General features: G+C 35.2%; 1 protein-coding gene across 3 annotated transcripts in view; it reads right to left on the bottom strand.

The window, feature by feature from the left end:
* Window positions 1–20,417, bottom strand: part of Zmym2 (zinc finger MYM-type containing 2) — a 79,487-nt gene that overhangs the window by 23,479 nt on the left and 35,591 nt on the right. For all 3 annotated transcript variants that reach the window (XM_027390484.2, XM_027390483.2, XM_027390485.2), the window contains 7 exons: window positions 19,222–19,372; window positions 18,260–18,375; window positions 14,707–14,823; window positions 12,495–12,645; window positions 8,739–8,911; window positions 2,018–2,183; window positions 1,230–1,264 (listed from right to left, as the gene is read on the bottom strand). In XM_027390484.2, the coding sequence (XP_027246285.1) occupies window positions 1,230–1,264; window positions 2,018–2,183; window positions 8,739–8,911; window positions 12,495–12,645; window positions 14,707–14,823; window positions 18,260–18,375; window positions 19,222–19,372 (909 nt within the window). The remainder of the gene's footprint in view (window positions 1–1,229; window positions 1,265–2,017; window positions 2,184–8,738; window positions 8,912–12,494; window positions 12,646–14,706; window positions 14,824–18,259; window positions 18,376–19,221; window positions 19,373–20,417) is intronic.

Raw genomic sequence — 20,417 nt, 5'->3', positions numbered from 1 at the left:
AAAAAAAAAAAAAAAAATAGCTTTGTAAAGCACAGATCTTAATAGCCATGATGGCATCATAACCCAAGGATATAAAGATTGTATGTCTCTTAGTTACTATCTTCTCTGCTTTTATATTAAAAACTACCTAGTAACTTTCTAAACCACAATTTCTGAGTTGGAGACTAGATATCACACAGTTCTGAAAACCTGCGACATGATCTTTGCTGAAACTAGAAACTAGTAACTACAGATCATCATCATCACTACTACCAAATTAGGGCTAGTCCAGAAGTTTTTTTATGATGCGAATGAACGACTCCTTGAAACACAGAACTTCATTTGAACAAGGATACTAGAAACTCCAGAAAAGGCAACATATTAAAGGCCTCACTGTTCACGGAATGGCAAAACATTACTTATGCTCTCTAGTGATCACTACATGTAAATGGCCACTATCAACCTATAAAATTCTTAAAATGATAATTAAGGATTTGCTGCATTATACCAAAAGAACGAAAAAGACTAAGCAAAAAAGCATATTTTGTACATATTTTTCAGGTTTAAAAGACTCATAGGTGGGCTGGAGAGATGGCTCAGCGGTTAAGAGCAGTGACTGCTCTTCCAGGTCCTGAGTTCAATTCCCGGCAACCACATGGTGGCTCCCAACCACCTTGAATGAGATCTGGCACCCTCTGCTGGCATGCAAACAGGACACTATACATAATAAATAAATAAATAAATAAATAAATAAATAAAATCTTAATTAAAAAAAAAAACTCATAGTTCCAGATATCTACTAAGAGATCTTTAAATCACTTTTAGCTTCACTTCCCTTACTTCTCAAAGATCCGTATCAGGATGGACCCTAATGTGATCCTCTGCCAAAATTACTCATGCACTTTGTCCTATGTTGTTCCTCTTGACAACATTTTAACTGTTTAACCACTGACCCATCTATGCTCTCTAAGTTCAGAGAGAGCAATCATCTCAAAGTCACCGCTATGTCAATTCAAACACCATGTGTTGTCTTCCCCATTGGATAGAGGCTATCTATTATCAACAATTCACTTTTATGCTCCTATTATGTCTGGCAACTTCTGGTACTAAAGGAAGTACTTTTTAGTAAGCAAGCTGAATGTTTCCATTTCAACAAAATAGAAAACTTTCATAATGATTATATTAACTCAGCCTAATTATTTTTCATTCATACTAACCACATCACAGCACTAAACTGAGAAAATACTCACTGTCATTTTGGTTCGGGACGTCTGACAGCCCTGATCTAAAAAACATAAACATTTAAAATAAGACAAATACACTTTTTTGAAATTTTGTAAATCCCTGTTTATCACTGAATTTTACGAATTTTGAAAATTTATTTTTAAGAAAGAATATCAAATTTAAACAGACAGTATAAAAATATGGAGGTAAAAGAGTAATTAACTGATTTTCCCCTTTGCCCTCTCTGGATACACAGAGTACTTGGGAGTAAACACTATATTCTAAGAATTAATGCTTAAATAAATAAAAGGCCACAACTTATAAAAAGTTTTGTTGTTCCTTCCAGGCCACTACTAGTACATAATCTGCTAAGAAAGTTTCTTATTTGAAGTTAGATTGTACAATCTAATCTGTAGGAAGATTATTTTTAAAACTGTTCTTTTAATTCTGTGATTTCTCTCTAATTTAGTTCAATAATGCCCAATGTTTTTCAGCAAACAGGTTATTAAAGGGGAATAAAAATAAGCAATATACCTATTAAACATTATTATACAAGGGACTTGAACCTAGGCAAAGTATGGTGTTTATTTCAATTATTAAACATACATATTTACATACATATATAAACTAAGAGACCTGACATTTTCATGGGGAGGCTTACTAGAGTTATATATAACCTATGTCCCTCACTCTACCATTGAGCCATGCCCCAATCTTAATAACTATCTTCAAATCAACTGCTTAGCATCAAAGGTTGGGATTTAAAACTAGGAAAAAAAGAATATAAAGAGTTTAAAATGGCCACATTACATACCATAATGTAGGTTTTCAGGTCCTTTTTGGGTTGTCATGTTGGGCTCATTTTGCTGACAATAGAAACGTAGTAAGCAGTGTTGATCACAGAAATGTTTCATTTCCCCACGCCACTGCACTCGCTCTTTAAGAGTGCCTTGAGATTTACAGCAGTCACACCTTGCAGCCTTAATAAAAAGGGAAACTGCTCAGACATTTCAAATGAGAAGATTTAACATATCATACACATTTGCTGAAAAAAGTGATGAGAAAGTACTGAACTGATATCAAAGGAAAAATAAAATGTAAGTCACACATGAAGACCAAATGTGTAATACATACTGATGAAATCCAATCCTATATTACCAAAGTCAAAAAAGAAACAATAATGGTTGAAGAGATGGCTCAGCACTTTCTTGTATTTGCTGTGCAATCATTAGGACTAAGTTCTGATTCTAGCACCCATAACACTAACCGAGCTTCCCATAAATCCACCTCTGAAGGATCTCATACCCTCCTATGGTATTCATATGCAGGCATGTTGCACCTGTATACACACACATGAATAATTTAAAAAATAATTAATGAACATGATTAGACAAAATTGATAGAATTTACTTGAAAATAACTTTGAAACTGAGCATGGTGGTGCATAACTACTATGTCAACAGTCAGCAGATCAAGGCAGGAAACTGGCAAGTTTGAGGCTACCCTGGGCTACACAGCAAGACTAGGAGCTACCTAGTAAGATCCCAACTCAAAAATAAACGAACAAATCAATAAACAAAAAAAAAAACTTAAACCAAACAGCAGTAGCATAAGACAATTTCTGAGGGCCATAATCATAACAAGTCTCTAGCAATTATATTATCTTGAACAATTCCTATAATAAGCAGCTTTCTATGCTTAAGTAGAAACCAGATTTTCTTTTAATTTAAAGAAAATGAGTTCAATGAATGCATTGCAGGGCAACATACTGGACAATAGCAAGAAAGACACCTGTAGGAAGACCAGAGTAATTCTGAAGCAAGCTCTTTTAATGGAAAACTCAGAAATAATAGCTTCAATTATTTTAGTTTTCTGACAGTTTAATATAAAATTTAAAAGTAAAAAGTCAGTTTTCTGACAAGAACTTTGAGATGGTATTAAAAGAACCAATATTTATTTTAAATTTTAAAAAAGAATTTATCAAGACCTCCAATCAGAAGCCAGGTGGTGGTGGCACATGCTTTTAATCCCAGCACTCTGGAGGCAGAGACAGATGGATTTTTGAATTTGAGGCCAGCCTGGTCTACAGAATAATTCTGATGACAGCCAGAGCTACACAGGAAAACCCTGTCTCAAAAAAAAAAAAAAAAAAAAAAAAAAAAACAACTAAACAAATAAATGATATCCATTAAGATCTACACCTAGAAAAGATCAACAGATCTACAACCAGATCAAACCAATCCAAACTTCTCATTCATATATATATATATCTCCTAACAGTCATACAATTACACTTTAAAGTAGTAACTCAATACTAGGGCAGACTTTAACTTTTTTTTTTTTTTTTTGGTTTTTCGAGACAGGGTTTCTCTGTGTAGCTTTGGAGCCTATCCTGGCAGTTTGCTCTGGAGGCCAAGCTGGCCTCGAACTCACAAAGATCTGCCTGCCTCTGCCTCCCGAGTACTGGGATTAAAGGTGTGCGCCACTAACGCCTCGCAACTTTAACTTTTTTTAAAGAGATACTATTTCATCTAAATCTTGCCCATCTTTTAAAGACATTTTGATCAGTGAGTGAAACAAAAGATGTAATTCCAAATAGAATAATAAGTTTCTAATCTATAATTATAATGTTGTTTTGGGAAATTATAATTTTAAGAACTGTCAACAGCTTAGAAATTCTGATAATACTAAGTACTACTGTACAGTTCGTAAGAATTATGCCTGTGACTTTTTATTCTAATCCATAGTTTTATATTGTATATGTGATTATCACAACATATCTCAAATGAAACTTTAAAGGTGTATCTCAGAAGTGGAGTACATTTTAGCTAGAGGAAAAGCAAGCTCCCAGTTGGGAGTTATTAATAAAGGATCATATTGGTACACAGGTCTTAAGGAACTAACAAAGATAGGTCATAACATACTGTTTTAGTTTTTTTATTCCTCCATTTCAGCACTTGCTGAATAAACATTAAACAAATGAAACGTCATGTTATATAGTATTAGCAGTAACTGGAGCTAATATTATATGCCTTGTCTAAAGACTTATAAATCAAACTTTACAGTACTGGTAGTATTATGTGGTAATCTCAATCACAGGAGTGGGTTTAGTGTTTAACCGAGGTCATGATGGTTAGTGTCTCTCTGTCTCTGTCTCTGTCTCTGTCTCTCTCTGGTTTTTAGAGACAGGGTTTCTCTGTGTAGCTTTGGAGCCTATCCTGGCAGTGGCTCTGGAGACTAGGCTGGCCTTGAACTCACAAGATCTTCCTGCCTCTGCCTCCCGAGTGCTGGGATTAAAGGTGTGTGCCACCAACACCCAGCTTAAATAATCCCCTTTTAATCTACACATTCTATCATGTCTGTTCCTCTAGAGAATTCTTAGTACATTATACTTGACTCAATAATGGAAAATATTCCTTAATACTTGAAACCAAAGGTGTGTTTCAGTATTTTTTTTCTCTCCTTTTTTGAATAATCAAAGCATAAGGAAGTAAGCTTACCACACTTACAAATGAGTCAGAGTACCAGAAAAAAGCAAGTGAAGCTCCAGCTTGACTATTGCCTGTCATTGAGAACCCGATAAAAGCCCTAATACTGACCCACTATCTTATCTACAGTTCTTACAATAGTCCAACAGACACTGAAAGCCAACACTCAAAAGTTAAAGATCCAACTAACATCAAATATTAAAAAGGAAGTAACATGATTCTAGCAAAAAAAAAAAAAGTCAAAACCTGTAGTTTACCATGACTTCATGAAAGATTGGCAAAGAAAGACACAAAGTGTTATAAAAAACTAAAAAATGAAAGTCCTGACTAATAAAACACACAAAAAGGGTTGTCAATTTAACATCTAAGCCAAAACTCTGTTCATGTAAAATATATCATAGCATAGTACTATGTACTTTACTGGCTTTCTGAAAAGGCAGGTAGGTATCAGGGTGCTGAACCTTACCTCATGCCCAATCAATCATCTTGCTTCCACATCCTAAGTGCCAGAATTGCAGGCATTTGCCACCACACCTGATATTTTTATTTAAATTAGTAATTCAAAAGAACATAACTAAATATATCCTCTCCCAAAAATCAGTCCTTCATTCTAAAATCATATATGCATTTTTCACATTTTCAGCTCCTTTCTTCCAAAAAATTAAAAACAATGTATCCAAAGGAAACCAGGGCAGGATGCCAATTACACACAAAAGCAAAATACCTACTACTTTTTACAAACTAAAATGGTGAGAACTCAAACTAACAATTCTAAGCTTACTGCCATAAACAGAATTGTGAGGGTCATAAACTTTTACTTATTTGATTTTATGCACCTAAGTGTTTTAGTAGCTGGAGTGTCTATGAACCATGTGCATGCCTATTGCCCGTAGAGGTCAGAAAAGAGAGTCATCACATAGTTATGAGCCTCAACATGGGTGCTAGGAACTGAACCTGAGTCCTCTACAAGAAAAGTAGTGCTCTTAACCATTGAACCATCCTTTCAACCCTTAAAGACAGGGTCTTCTTGTGCTGGAATTAAAAGCATGTGCCAGCACCACCTGGTGGTTTGTGGGTTTTGAATAAGAATTACTATATTGGTGCAAAAGAAACAACAATTTGGCCTGGAAATTTTAAACACACATTTCTGTTTTTATATATGGGTGTGTAACCATGTGAGTGTAACTAGGAACATACCCATCAAAACAGGATTACAATTATCACCTCAGGGGGGGGGTGAGAAATGTTTATGCTTTGGGAATTGATGAACTCTTAGAAAGCACTTTCCCTTCAAATAGTTGTCACTGTGCTTGAAAAAGTAGTACCTCACTGGCAAGAGGTCAGGACAGTAAGTAACCTGCCTCATCTTTGGAAGCATTAGTGGTGGATATTGTGGAAAACAACTGAGTCCTTCTGTTGACCAATACCAGCTACAGAAGTTGGCAGTTTTCAGTACATCTCATGAGTTTTCTGAACACATTTCTCTAGGGTTCAGAACACTGCAGTAAATCAGGACAGACAGCAGACAACCCAACAGTGACCACGGCTATTTTTCAGTCAATGTTTGGCCTTGGGAAGTGCTTTAGAGCTGGTTCTCAGCACAGCACTGAGCTGTCAACTGCCAGATGTATACAATCCACGTTTTTAAAATCTTAATCTATACATTTACGTATGTATGGCTCTGTGTGTGCATATGCCACTTGTATGTAGCTGCCACCACTGAAGCCAGAAAAGGGTGTCAGATTTCCTGGAGCTGAAGTTACAGACATTTATGAGCCACCTGACTGAGATGCTAGAAAATGAACTTAGGTCCTTTGGAAGAGCAGCTGGGGGCTCTTAACTATGAAGCCATCTCTCCAGCCACTACAATCAAGAAATGGTTTGTTGCCAGGCAGTGGTGGCACACACCTTTAATCCCAGCACTCAGGAGGTGGAGGCAGGTAAAGCCAGCCTGGTCTACAAAACAAGCTCCAGAACAGCCCGTGCTACCCAATAAAATACAATTTTAGTATGAAGCGGCCACTTTTCCCACTACCACCTTTCCAACTTGCCTCAAATGTCTAGTGACCCTTGACTATTCTTCATGTAGTTGTAAGAGGTCCAGCTTCACTGACTACTTCCAATGACTGATTCCTATCCTTATCTTCACGGCTCAAAAGTCTCCTTTGCAAACTCTCTTAAACCATCACAAGGCACTGTATGGTTTCCTAGCAGCTTCTGGGCCAGACACATTCTTGAGGCTCCTCAGGTTACCTCTGCCACTTTATGACTCACTTTGAATTCGAGTAAGAAAGTCGTTAAAATTGCTTTTTGTCTAACAGACTTTCCATAGTATAAAATAAGCACAAATAGTAAGTCACTAACAAAACTAGTGAGAGTGAGCACTAAAATGAGAAATATAACCACATTATATAAGACCAACCAAATATGAAATATGCAGTGATCTTATACATTCTGAAATGTACTGCTTCATGAACTGTCATGACTGAGCACTACGTAAATGAACATTATTAGCATGTACAATTAATATATGTGAGGCCCTAGATTCAATCCCCAGCACTACGAAAACTAAACAAAATGGAACATAACACAACAATGTGGGCTTTTACTAAACAGCTCATCTTTACTTGCAAACAAAGAACAAAGAAACTACAAGATTTCTATTTTCATTGAACATAATACAAAGAAAATATGAATGTTCAAAAAAGAGGTAGGAAGGAGCACACAAGAGGAAGAAAGAAATAATAGACATGGAATAGTTAGTCCAAAAAATGAATTTAATTTGTTCTATAAGCAAAAAAACCAAAATCTCCAAACAAATAAAATTTAGGTTCACAATTAGGCAGAACCTTAAACAGTAAAATAGTTATAAAGAAATTATTTCTGCCAGACAGTGGTGATGCACGCCTTTTATACCAGCACTCCAGAGGACAAGGCACTCGGATCTCTGTGAGTTTAAGGACAGCCTGGTCTACAGAGCGAGTTCCAGGAAAGCCTCCAAAGCAATACAGAGAAACCCTGCCCCGAAAAAACAAAAATAAGTAAATAAATAAATAATAAAACCTAAGGTGAAGGGAACAGTGCATTTGTGTGTGCTAAGCAAAAACTAAGCATTAATATGATCAAAGTAACAATTAGGGGGAAAATTCTTAAATATGCAACATAGCGAAACAGGACTTTAAAATATGAAAATGTGAGGAGTGTTAAAATGTGTGTCCTCGGTGTATTTCTAAACTTTAGACCTTGAATGAAATTAAGTCAGATTCTTCAAACTTCATCTATCCCACAATTTAGGAGTCATGATATCTATCATCACGTGTTTTAAAACTGTATTCATAATGAAGTTTTTACCACTGAGGTACTTTTCCATGCTATCAACATAAAAATTAGTATTTTTCTTGTGTTATATCTAACTTTTCCTTGGGTAACATCTGACGATACAAACTCCAAATTTATCTTTATTTTCTCACAAAAAAGAAAGCTGACAGGAATGGTGGTGCACACCTTTAATCCCAGCAGTCAGGAAGCAAAGATAGTAATATCAAGGTGAGCCAGTGCTACAATGGGAAACTGTCTCAAAACAAATAGTTAATGCAATGGGCCAAAGGGTATTGTTGTATTGACTTTTAAGAAGTCTTTTGTAATATACAATGCAACATTGTTCCACACCCCTGTTCCACAAAAAGACATTTACATGTGAACTCACACATACACATAAGATTTACAGAACATTAGCCACATATTTAAAGCTATAACAGAGTCATTAAAATAAAAATCAGAACTATCCATTTTATGAAGCTACACCACTGAAAATACATGAATAACCTAATGGTTGAATTGTAAATTGTAAAGAAAATAATTCCACTTCAACTTATAAAAAACAAGCAGAAAAGACAAAAATCATCTTAATGAACAGCAGAATGAGGATTAGGCATAAAGTATGCAAATTTAAAAAACAAGTAAGAGTTACTGTCACAATAACAGCTACCAAGAATTTTAAAAGACTACCCAAAGTAGTTGCTGCAATGAGAATATGTTGTTACTTGCCTTGTAGTACCACTCTTGAAATTTCTTACAGCAGTCTTCACTGCAGAAGTCTCTGACAACCCCGTCAAGCTCTTTAGTGGCTCCCTTCTTACACAGCTGAGAACAATAGTTGCACGTAACACATCTTAATCCTAATCGTCTTGCAAAATCTTGTTTGTATAATAGCTTGCAGCCTGCAAAATGTTACATTTTTTTAAAGAACACATAAAAAGACAAACTATAAAGTGAGACAGATCTTATAAGACTAGTTATTAGTTTCAGAAAATGCCCAATATATCCACATATAAAGTCCTCTTTCCCTTCTGATCAAAAACTTACATGTTTTATGTATATGTTCAGGTGCATGTGAAGGCCAGAGCTTCAAGACAATTGTCTTCCTCAACTGCTCCCCACCTTATTTTTTAGACAGTCTCTCATTGAACCTAAAGCTAGACTGGCTAGCCAGCAAGCCCCCAAAGGTATCCTCCTGTCTCTGCCACTCCCAGTGCTGCGATTACAGATTGCTGTGCATGACTTTTACATGGATGATAGGGATTAAACTCAGGTATTCATGCTTCATGTTTGCAGGAAACTTTATTACTAATGGAACGTTTTCCCCAGGCCCTATGAAATACTAACTCTACTGAGATAACACCAACCTCTAAAAAGTTGAAAAGAACATGAATTATTATATTAAAAAACACATCTATCACATGGATTCAGACAACACTATTAAGACATTAAATCTGAGGGGCTGGAGAGATGGCTCAGAGGTTAAGAGCATCAACTGCTCTTCCAAGGGTCCTGAGTTCAATTCCCAGCAACCACATGGTGGCTCAAAACCATCCGTTATGAGATCTGGTGCCCTCTTCTGGTGTCAGATATACATGGAAGCAGAATGTTGTATACATAATAAATAAAATCTTTAAAAAAAAAAAAAAGACATTAAATCTGGCAATACTTCAGACCTATTTTCTTTCTTCTATTTAAATAAAATCACAAGGATACAGCAAATGAGCATGTTAGAAAAATGAACACAGACTGCGGAGAAGTTCCAACTAAACTAATAGACATCCTTTTTTTTTTTTTTTTTTAATTTTCCTCGAAGCAGGGTTTTACTATATAGCCTTAGCTGTCCTGGAACACTCTCTGGCCTGAAACTCACAAAGATCTGCCTACCTCTGTCACCAAGTACTGGGATTAAAGGCATGTACCCACCACTGCCTGACTTACAGACATATTTAGAAGGCATTATACTCAAGCATTTAGATTCTTCCTATCAGCCTATTTTCATACAGGAATTCTTCAAGGAAATAGAACTGATTTATTGACTTGTCTAGAGAAAATGCTATCTACTTCTTTAATACCTCTCTTTATCTACTGTATAAATATGTTAAATATTTTCACATATCTAATTTACCACCTATAGTACCGCCGAAATTAAACAGGCCTCTATATTCTTATTCATGCTATTTCATGTAAGTAGAATAATCAGCTAGTATCTATGAAAACCATATCTACCCTTTAATAAGCTCAGATTATAATTCTACCATATACAATCTTCTCATCAAATGTTTTCAATCTTTTGTCCTATCTATGAATGTTCTGCTTTTTGAAGATGGGTCTCATCATTTTCCTGAGCTACAGCTTAGATAGCTTTGAACTTTCAATTCTCCTTCCTCAAACTCCTGAGTGTTACGACTGTAGGCAACTGCTACCACACCTAACTGTACAGGTTTTAAAAATATAAAGTTTTACAAATCACTGTGTACCATTCTACAATTAATTACTGTGAACAATATTTTACTTTTAAAATTACATTTTTTTTTTGTATATGTAGATGTGTCTGTGTGTCCTCATCATGCTGCAGCATACACACGGCAGTCAGGACAACTTGAAAGAGTCAGTTCTTTCCATCATGTGGATACTGGACTCCAACTGAGGCCTCAGACCTGGCACCTCTGCGACTGAGCCATCACCAGGACATGAACTATATTTTAAAATACATATATATATAATATATATATATATTATATATATATATATATATATATATATATCTTTTTTAGTTTTTTGTTGTTGTGGTGGTAGTGGTGGGGTATTCTTTTGATTTGGTTTTTTGAAAGGTCTCTGTAGCCTTGACAATCTTGGAACTCAAAAGGTATCCATCTATCTTAGTGCTGGGATTAAACGTGTGCCACTACATCTGGCCTTTTTAAATTAACTTGATTTGATAGATGGTAACACTAGGTATTTTGTTATTTATAAGTTCCAGCAGAAAACTAGGTTAACAGTGTTAAAAATCATCATTTAATAGTAAAAAATAAAAATTCACATTCATAACAATTTATTACCCATCTGAAACCTTAAGTCCTTCCCCATGAAAATTATGTATCTAAGTATCATTTATTTAGTAAAATAACTATTTAGTAAAATCCATTTTAGATTTATAGAAATAATTGTTACAAGATGACTGACACATATATTAATAATCAATTATTATGTACATACAGGAATAAATTAGACTGCTTTTGTACAAAAACACAAGTGATAGACTAAATCAACTCAGTATTATCATTTTAACATCTTAAAATTTGTCATTTTCACTGTAACTTTGCTCTTAGATGATGATAATAAAGCACCATGGTTCTAGATGAGATGTACCAATTACAACTAAGTAGTAAGGCCTTGCTTTGTTGACACTTTCTAACATATGTGTTCTAATGCATGTGAGAAGTATGTATGGAGATAACAATCTGATTTTTCTGTCATTGACTGTTGGCATTCAGGATTATGCAACTTTACTCTTGCCCTAAAATTGCTACATGAATACACAGAAAAAATACAAGTGACAAAGAGTTCTCATTGGAAAATAATAGATAGGTCATTGGCCCCAGCAAAAGAAAAGAAGGTAAAAGTCGGCTTATAGTAAAAATGTGACAACTAGGAATACTAGTAACAACAAGTACCTAAAGACCATAGTTACAATCCTGTTCCTATCTTTAGAGTTTAGAACTAGAGTTCATGTCTATAACCTGATTTCTGGTATGAGACCAACTAACTTTAAGCAAGGAGAAAGGATGTTTGTAAACATATTGTAACAGAATTCAATATGCTCAGAAACCCCATAGCCTAAATGTACCCACGATAGTTGTCACTGCATGTAATTCTACCCACCTCTCCATCAATGACTCTTATCTAAAATGCTTGTGGTCAGATTAATTTCAGCTGGGGGTGGGGATGGGGATGGGAACGGGAATGGGGATAGGGACGGGGAGGTGGGAGCAAGGGGGGGGGAGGTATTTATTTTGAACAGATGCACTTTACTGAGCTCCCTGAACCTAAAAATCCAAAACCTGAAACTTCTAGGGTATTATGAGTTTCAGATTTTGAGATCAGTGATGATCAATCTACATACTAAAAACATCTATAGCTAGGCAGCAAGCTTGTAGGGGAAACAGAGCTAACACAAAGCATTCTTTGCTCTTAAAAATCAGCTTTTAGGCCACAATGTACAAGTTTAGAGATGACATGGTATGACAATGCTTTTTTCATTTTATCCCAATTTCTACAGATGAAACTTTGAAACTCAGAAGTCTAAAAACACATGTAAAAACAACAAAATAATCTAGTAGAAAATTAAACTTAAGTTTTATTCAGCCTTATCAAAATTGTGTACCTATTCTGGAGATCTGTAATTATATATTCTTTAAATATTTTGGGGAAAGACATTATATATAATAGGTTATGAACAACAAATATTGTGTACACACTTGCCTTCACTACAGAAAGGTCTCTTAACGCCAGAGAAATTTACTGTTTCATGAAGCGTCTTCTCCTCTTGGCAGTATTCGCAATATGTAACTATGCAATGCAACTTCTTATAATCATCTGAGCAAGTTTTGCTGCAGAACTGATGCACTTTGTTCTAAATGCACAATGGGAACCTTGGTAAGTATGAGAACCATGTCAACACCAAGTTTAAAAAGTAAACAAGCCACTTTTACAGTAAATTAAATCATTTATCTATTTAATGTTAGGATCCTTGCAGACACATTTCCTATAGGCCACAGACACTTAAGCCAACCAATTCACTAAATATGAACATAGCTCCACTAAATTCAGCATCATTAACTAGACTAAAAGTACTCAGACTAGGTGAACAATAACTAACATAAAAGTATCAGTCTGGAAATGCTAACTGAATTGCACAAACAAAATGGAAATAATGAAAAATACAATGTAAGCTACAGAAATACAAGATACAAATTTTTTTAGTCAATGCAAGATACTTTTTGTTGAAAATAGACATGTAAATTCAAAGACATTCCTGAGACACTTTAATAAAAACATCTATTATGTCTAGAGTTTTCAACTTAGTGCTATTCTACAGCATTCATATAAACGAGACTAAGTTAGTTTCTTTAAGTGGAAAATGGTTAATTATTTGTCCTGGCTTCAAAGCCGTAACTGTCAGGCCTATTTTTAAACAGTGAGCCAGGATTTAAGAACTAAAATTTGAAAGAAAGTAACTTTTCTCCCAAATTATGGTAGATATAGATTAAATCTAAATCATCAACTTAATACATATCAAAGGTATCTGAAGACTAAAATAAGGAAATAAAACAATGCAGAAAACAATTCAAGAAGTTAAAGGAGTCATCAATGGAAAACAAAAAAAATCGCTGGGGAGGATACAGAATCACTGGGGAGGATACAGAGACTCATACAAACACAGAGCGAGCACACACATGCATGTACATAAACATGTGTACACACACACACACACACACACACAAAGAAATCGTAACTGCTAATCATACTGAAAAAAGAGCTTAAACTCAGTTTCCTGAGGGAGATTCTCACCCAATAGGGCAGTATCTCTTTATGGTATCTAACACTAAAGTCCCGTGTGAACAGAAGCAATACTGTATCACTACAAAATCTGGGTAGCAATGATTTTCATGTGAAATACTCAAATCTCAGTTTATGATAGGGCATTCATTTCCTGTATGACATTGTTTGTATGCTTGCTGGTGGATTGCTTTCCTCACGCCCTGGTTATTCCTTTTTCTCTTGTTAGACATTCAATATCATTCCTGCTACTTGTTAGTCTATTAGTCTAAAAATCATGACAGGATGTCATCAAGAGCCTCAAAAGAATGCTGGTTTAACTTCATTGGAAACAGCACCAAACAAAATAATAAACTACAGAATTTTACAGAGATTAAAATAACAAACTTTCTCAGATTTCCAAATAGTTTAGAATCATGATACCACTTTGAGGATTACATTTTAGGTAATGTGTGATCATAAAAGGCAGTATGATTTTGATATCTAATACAACTTTTAAGTATATACTTCCTGCTCTATCCTCCGACCACTCAACCCACCTAAAAAAAAGTTTAAAAATGACCAAAAGTAAACAATGTTCAACACTGCAATGAGCAGCCTAGACATCTACCCATTACTGTCCTCTTATGGAAACAAACTCACTACTCAGAGGTATCAACAACAAAAGAAGGAACATGACCAAGTAAATTAGTACACTAAAAAGGGTTAAGAGTGCTAAGAAAAAACTCAACTAGATTCACAGGCCTCTAATCTCTTATTAAAATATAAGATATTAAATGACAGCATAGTATCTGACTTACAAATTCTAATTCTTCAAATATTGAGCAGTAAGCTATTTATAGTTCAAAGATAATGATAATGAGAAAACAGTAAAATAGTCGACAGATACTCTGGATATATGAAGTGACTTTATATTCTATTACAAGTGTATTCTTTCATGTGCATGGAGACTTCAATAAATTGCTCCACCTAAACTCTATCCTGTTGATTTCATTTCCATACAAGTAGACACACCAACAACAGGAAACATGAAACCTATTATTACCCACTAAGAAAGAGTTTTCCAAATAGAAATGCCAGTTATTAGATTCTCATCTTAGCATTATGTAACACATAAAAGGAAAACAAGACTTGCCTCCCATTCCAAGATTTCTGGTTTTGAACAAAAGGAATTTTTACAGTAGTTGCATTTCAATTGAATATCACTGGGTGCTACAAATTGGCCATTTGGAGATGACTGCATGCTTAGAGCCTAAAATAAAGAACAAAATACACTTAGTCTGACATCTATTTTTAGAACTTCTACCTGTAAGTTTTATCAAATGTCTACTAGATGCAGAAAGCAAGTTTCTTTGCTAATTATTTCTTTAGAACATTAGACAATTCTTAATTATGCCATTAAAATACATGTGTCAAAGGGCTGGAATATAGCTCAGTGGTGAGATGCTTGCTTTAGCAAGTTTAAGGCCCTAGCTCCAATGAGCAGTACTGAAAGAAAATATTTTTTAATGTTTACCAAGAATTACAGAAAGCAAAATATGAAAAGGGAAATCTACAACTCAGTTACTTCAATTGAAGAAAATGATCACAGTAAGGTTTGTTGTCCAAGTTCTGAACTACAAATAAAAGCAAGGAAAAGGGATGAAAAGAGAAGGAGGGAAGAAAGAAGGGGAAAAGACAAAAAAAACCTATGTTCCCAAGGATCAAACACTCCCATAATTCTCACACAAGTCATTATCAAGGAAGAGAGCATTTATTACCTTTCAAAAAGGTAATCAAGCCAGGCAGTGGTGGTGCACGCCTTTAATCCCAGCACTTGGGAGGCAGGCAGATGTGTCAGTTTGAAGCTAGCCTAGTCTACAAAGCAAGTACCAGGACAGCCAGGACTACACAGAGAAACCCTATTTTTGGAGGGGGGGGGTTAAATTATTCTACAGAGTTACATGGGGAAAGAGTAAAAGCTGGTATTCGTATCAGGAATAATTCACAGAATAGGATAAGATGTATAAACATATACAGATTTGAAATTTTTCATGATTCTCTGTGTGAGCCAGTTTCTAATATAGATATCCTTGAACTAATTATGTAGAGCTGCCTCCTGAGTGCTGGGATTTAAAAAGTAAGCAATAACCACACCCAGCTGTTTTTTTCTGAATCTTAGCCGAGTACACTGGTATTTACCATTCTTTTGATATGTCCTGCATCACATATACAGGCTACACATAACCTTGTTCATGTATGAAGTAGCTAATAAAATTATTCAAAAAATAGCTTAAAGAGACAAAAGACTAGTATTTTATTATCTTGCTTTTTCTTAAAGAGGTAATCATTTTTGTATGCATTTGTGGCTTATCTGCAAGTGTGTCTGTGTGAGGTGCCAGACCCTGAGAACTGAAGTTACAGACAACTGTGAGCAGCCATGTGGGTGCTAGGAATTGAACTCATGTCTTCTGGAAGAGCACTCTGTACTCTTAACCACTCATCTCTCCAGTCATATTATCTTGCTTTTAAAGGGAAAATACAGATAAAAAGTTCAAATTATATACCTTCCTTGAAAGATCAAAAGTATTGCCTATTTTTCAACTTTGTCTTATTTGTACATAAATGAGACTATATAAAGATATTTATATCCTTATCGGGATATGTTACCCAATGTTGGTTCTTTTTTTTAATAATTTATTATTTTTATCTTATGTGCATTGGTGTTTTGTCTAAATGTATGTCTGGGTGAGGCTGTCAGTTCTTGGAGTTACAGACAGTTGTGAGCTGCCATGTGAGTGCTGGGAATTGAACCCAGGTCCTCTGGAAGAGCAGTCAGTGCCCTTAACCACTGAGCCATCTCTCCAGCCCCCCAAAAGTTGTTTCTTAAAAAATGTTTAATGTACATATCCACAGCCTCATCAAACCATAGTCACGAGAAGTTTCAAGTACATGGAAAAAGTAGTTAAACTGGCCATAGTGGCTTAAGCCTGCAATCCCAGCACTTGGAAGTTTGATAAAGGGGAATGACTTCCAGTTCTAGGACAACCTGAGCTACAGCGTTAAACACTTTGGAAAGCAAAAGTGGAGAATAAAGTAGTTAAGACATCATCTTTTATCTCTAGTATACCTAACATCAGAAGGGCTAAAGATAGTTTTAGTATCTGACAAGCAGCAGACCATCATCACTATCTTTCTCTTCACAAATTTATTATTCCTGTATTTCTAGTTTAAGAAAAACCAAAAAGGGCTGGAGGTCTGGAGTTCAATTCCCAACAACCACATGGTGGCTCACAACCATCTGTAATCAGTTCTGGTGCCCTCTTCTGGCCTGCAGGCAGACATGCAGCAGAACACTGCAAACATAATTAATAAATAAAAAATAAATAAATAAATAAATAAATCTTTAAAAAAGAAAAGAAAAAGAAAAGCCAACGAAATAAAAAAATATGTACCATTATAAGAACTTTTATCAATGACCATGATTTCAACTTACATACGTTTATAGTATTGAACAAGTTTAGTATCAACTTCAATGAGGGTATAACTCAAGAAAACAATGTTCATTCACTTGACTAAATTTAAAAACTCAATTTAAATGGTAATAACTGTTGTAGTAACTACTGTAGCATTTTTAAAAACTATAGTTTTGAGGGGTGGTGGGGGCACATGCCTTTAGTCCCAGCACTCGGAAGGCAGTGGCAGGCAGATCTCTGTGAGTTTGAGACCAGCCTGGTCTACAAGAGCTAGTTCCAGGACAGTCTCCAGAGCCAAACTATAGTTTCAGATTAAATAAATTAACACAGAGCACAGTACCTGGAATAAAGTAGAACTGTTGGATGAATTAGCTCATGAATCATGGCTTTAAGCAATACCCTGAAATTTTCACATATAATAGGTAAACCTACTAGTACTACCTAATGCTTGAGTCCCCTCTAAACTATTCCTTCAGAGTGCTCAACCAAGTTTGTCTTAACATTTTCTAAAACAATATCTTCTGAGATTATCCATACTCCAAATTTGAAGAACTATGTCAAACAGCTCATATCATTTACCAAATCAAAAATTGCCACCTTGAAATGTATCCCATACTAAGTTAATGTCTATTGTAAGTCTAAATCCCTTTTTTATATGGTTCATTTTTAATTTGGAAAACACATAGCTTATTATTTTCAGGCTAAAGACACCTATGCCGGGTGTTGGATAGGCTCCAAAGCTACACAGTGAAACCCTGTCTCGAAAAACCAAAAAAAAAAAAAAAAAAACGATACCTATGTATTGCCGGGTGTTGATGGCACATGCCTTTAATACCAGCACTAGGGAGGCAGAGGCAAGTGGATCTCTGTGAGTTCGAGACCAGCCTGGTCTATAAGAGCCTCCAAAGCCAGAGAGAAACCCTGTCTCAAAAAAACAAAAACCAAAAAAGACACCTATATATTTCATTCACTTAACACAGAACAGTTACTCAAACTATCCAACAAAAGCTACATATCAAACACTGAATTAAACCATCCTAAAATTCATTTTCCTTGAACCTCTGTATCACATCAAATCTGTACAGAAGTTTATCCAGGCCTTCTGTGACTCATGATATAATCTCCACCCTCCAATCAGGGCCTCAACATATTAAGTAGAAAGTAGCAGAAAAGATAAAGCATATAATTTTATATATGCATTTTATGGGGATGGGGGAAAAACAGATAACAAACCTGAAATTTAGCCACACAGCTGGAATTGCAAAAGTTATAAAGCTTTCCGTCAGGCATTGTGGCTTGGTATTGAGGTAAAGAGTTTCGCTTACAAAAATGGCAAATAATTCCCAAACCTAGAAGAAAAAAAGATACATACCTGACTTCTTTATAAAGTAAAAGAGGGTTTTCTTAAGATGTTAACTGATTTTTTCAAATGGGTTTATCTATAAATTATTCTCATATTATCTGTACCTGAAGTTTTGAAAGATTATTTATGTATTCAAAAAAATCCTTCTAGGGGGCTGGAGAGATGGTTCAGAGATTAAGAGCACTGGCTGTTCTTCCAGAGGTCCTGAGTTCAATTCCCAGAAACCACATGGTGGCTCACAACCATCTGTAATGAGATATAGTGCCCTCTTCTGGCATATATGGAGGCAGAATGTTGTATACATAATAATTAATCAAAAAAAAAAATCCTGCTAGGATTTAAGAGATGGCTTAGCAATTAAGAGCTCTTGAAAAGGACCAAAGCTCAGTTCCCAGCACCCACAAGGCAACTAACCACCTATAACACCAACTCCAGATGACCCTTCACCTTCTTCAGACCTTTGTGAGCAACTGCATGCACACATGTGCACACAGACCACAAAGGCAAAATATCCATACACATAAAAAGAAAAATCAATATTTAATGAAAATACTGCCATTAAAAAACTGCTAATGTCTCTAAAGTATACGTGAACACATAAAAATGTTTTAGATATTTTTGGGTATAAAACAGTTTAGCTAAGAATTTCAGATACAAATAATACCTAACTGTTAAAAATTAAAAAGTATGACAATCATCAAAATAATTTTAGGCTTACAGCAAAGAAATTCAGTATGAAAAAAAAAACAAACACAGTTCAATCTATATAAAAATATGATCAGTTACCATTAATAAACAATATCATTAAACTCTCCAAATACCTGAAACTTACTTTGTGATTTTGCATATTTTGTCTTGTGACTGTTCATGCAAGCAGTTGAACAATATGGCTCCATATATCCATTAGGACCTATGCACTGAGTCATATCAAAAAACCTGCACTGTGTTCGGCAACCAGTACAAGTTGTCAGTTTTCCGTATTTCTAAAATTTGAACATAAAAGGATATCTTTTAAAAAAAAAAACACATTCGACTACAACTAGTTTCATCATAGCATTTTTTGAGTGCAGGCCAGCCTCAAAACTTCTGAGCTTCTTTCCTTAGCCCCACAAGAACTACGATTGCAGACACATGCCATACCTGGCTCAAAGCGTTTGCTTTCATCTAAATGCAAACTAATTGTGGCACCAACTAAACTAGGTTCTAACAAACCAATCATCATCTAACTCTCCTTCAAAAAACAATGATTTTGTCTATAATTAGTTGAAAATCCAGGAAAAGCATAGTACCTTTTCTGTGTGTTTACAATGGTTTTGGCATTATGTTCAGACGGCATCCCTTAGAAATAAGGACAAAGAAAGTTCTGTGGCTACTAAATCTCATTGCCTGGAGGTGGTTTTGGAGTCTAGAAGATTTACTGAGATGAGGAAACAGATGAAGTTCTGAACAAATACAATTTGGAAAAAAAAATAACAACGAAGGGAACTGCACAAAAAAAGAACTAGGACTACCTAACCACGGGTATCTCAAAAGGTGTCTCTGGATAAAAACTAGTATGTGCATGTGTGAGAAGCAGAGACATGAGGAGATGGCAGTGGTGACACATGTCTCAATCTCAGCATGCAGGAGGGTGAGCCAGGGGGCAAGGTTACATAATGTGATCCTGTGTCAAAAAGATGCAGTGGCACCAACAACAACAAAAACATGCGGCAAAATGGAGCATGTGGAGAAGAAAATATAGCCTCTGTGGCTAAGAACATTAAAGGCAAAATGGCAGATGTCTCAGAGGGGTATTATTAATCTGGGTAAACAAAAGATAGTATCTGAAAAGAATTTTCTAAGAACACAAGTATTTTCTGACAAACAAAAGACGTAAAATTTGGTGGAATTGAAAAATCTATCTCTTGAAGAAAATAAAACCATCTATCATCTGATATAATTTAAGAGAATAAATTTTAATATACACAACTATTATGCTAAAATACATTTTAATGCTTCAAAATGGATGTGATTTTTCATATACATTTT

Source organism: Cricetulus griseus, assembly GCF_003668045.3.
Source record: "Cricetulus griseus strain 17A/GY chromosome 1 unlocalized genomic scaffold, alternate assembly CriGri-PICRH-1.0 chr1_1, whole genome shotgun sequence".
In the NCBI taxonomy this organism is placed as follows: Eukaryota; Metazoa; Chordata; class Mammalia; order Rodentia; family Cricetidae; genus Cricetulus; species Cricetulus griseus.
The sequence above is the reverse complement of the archived record's forward strand: the minus strand, read 5'-3'. Positions and strand labels throughout refer to the sequence as shown.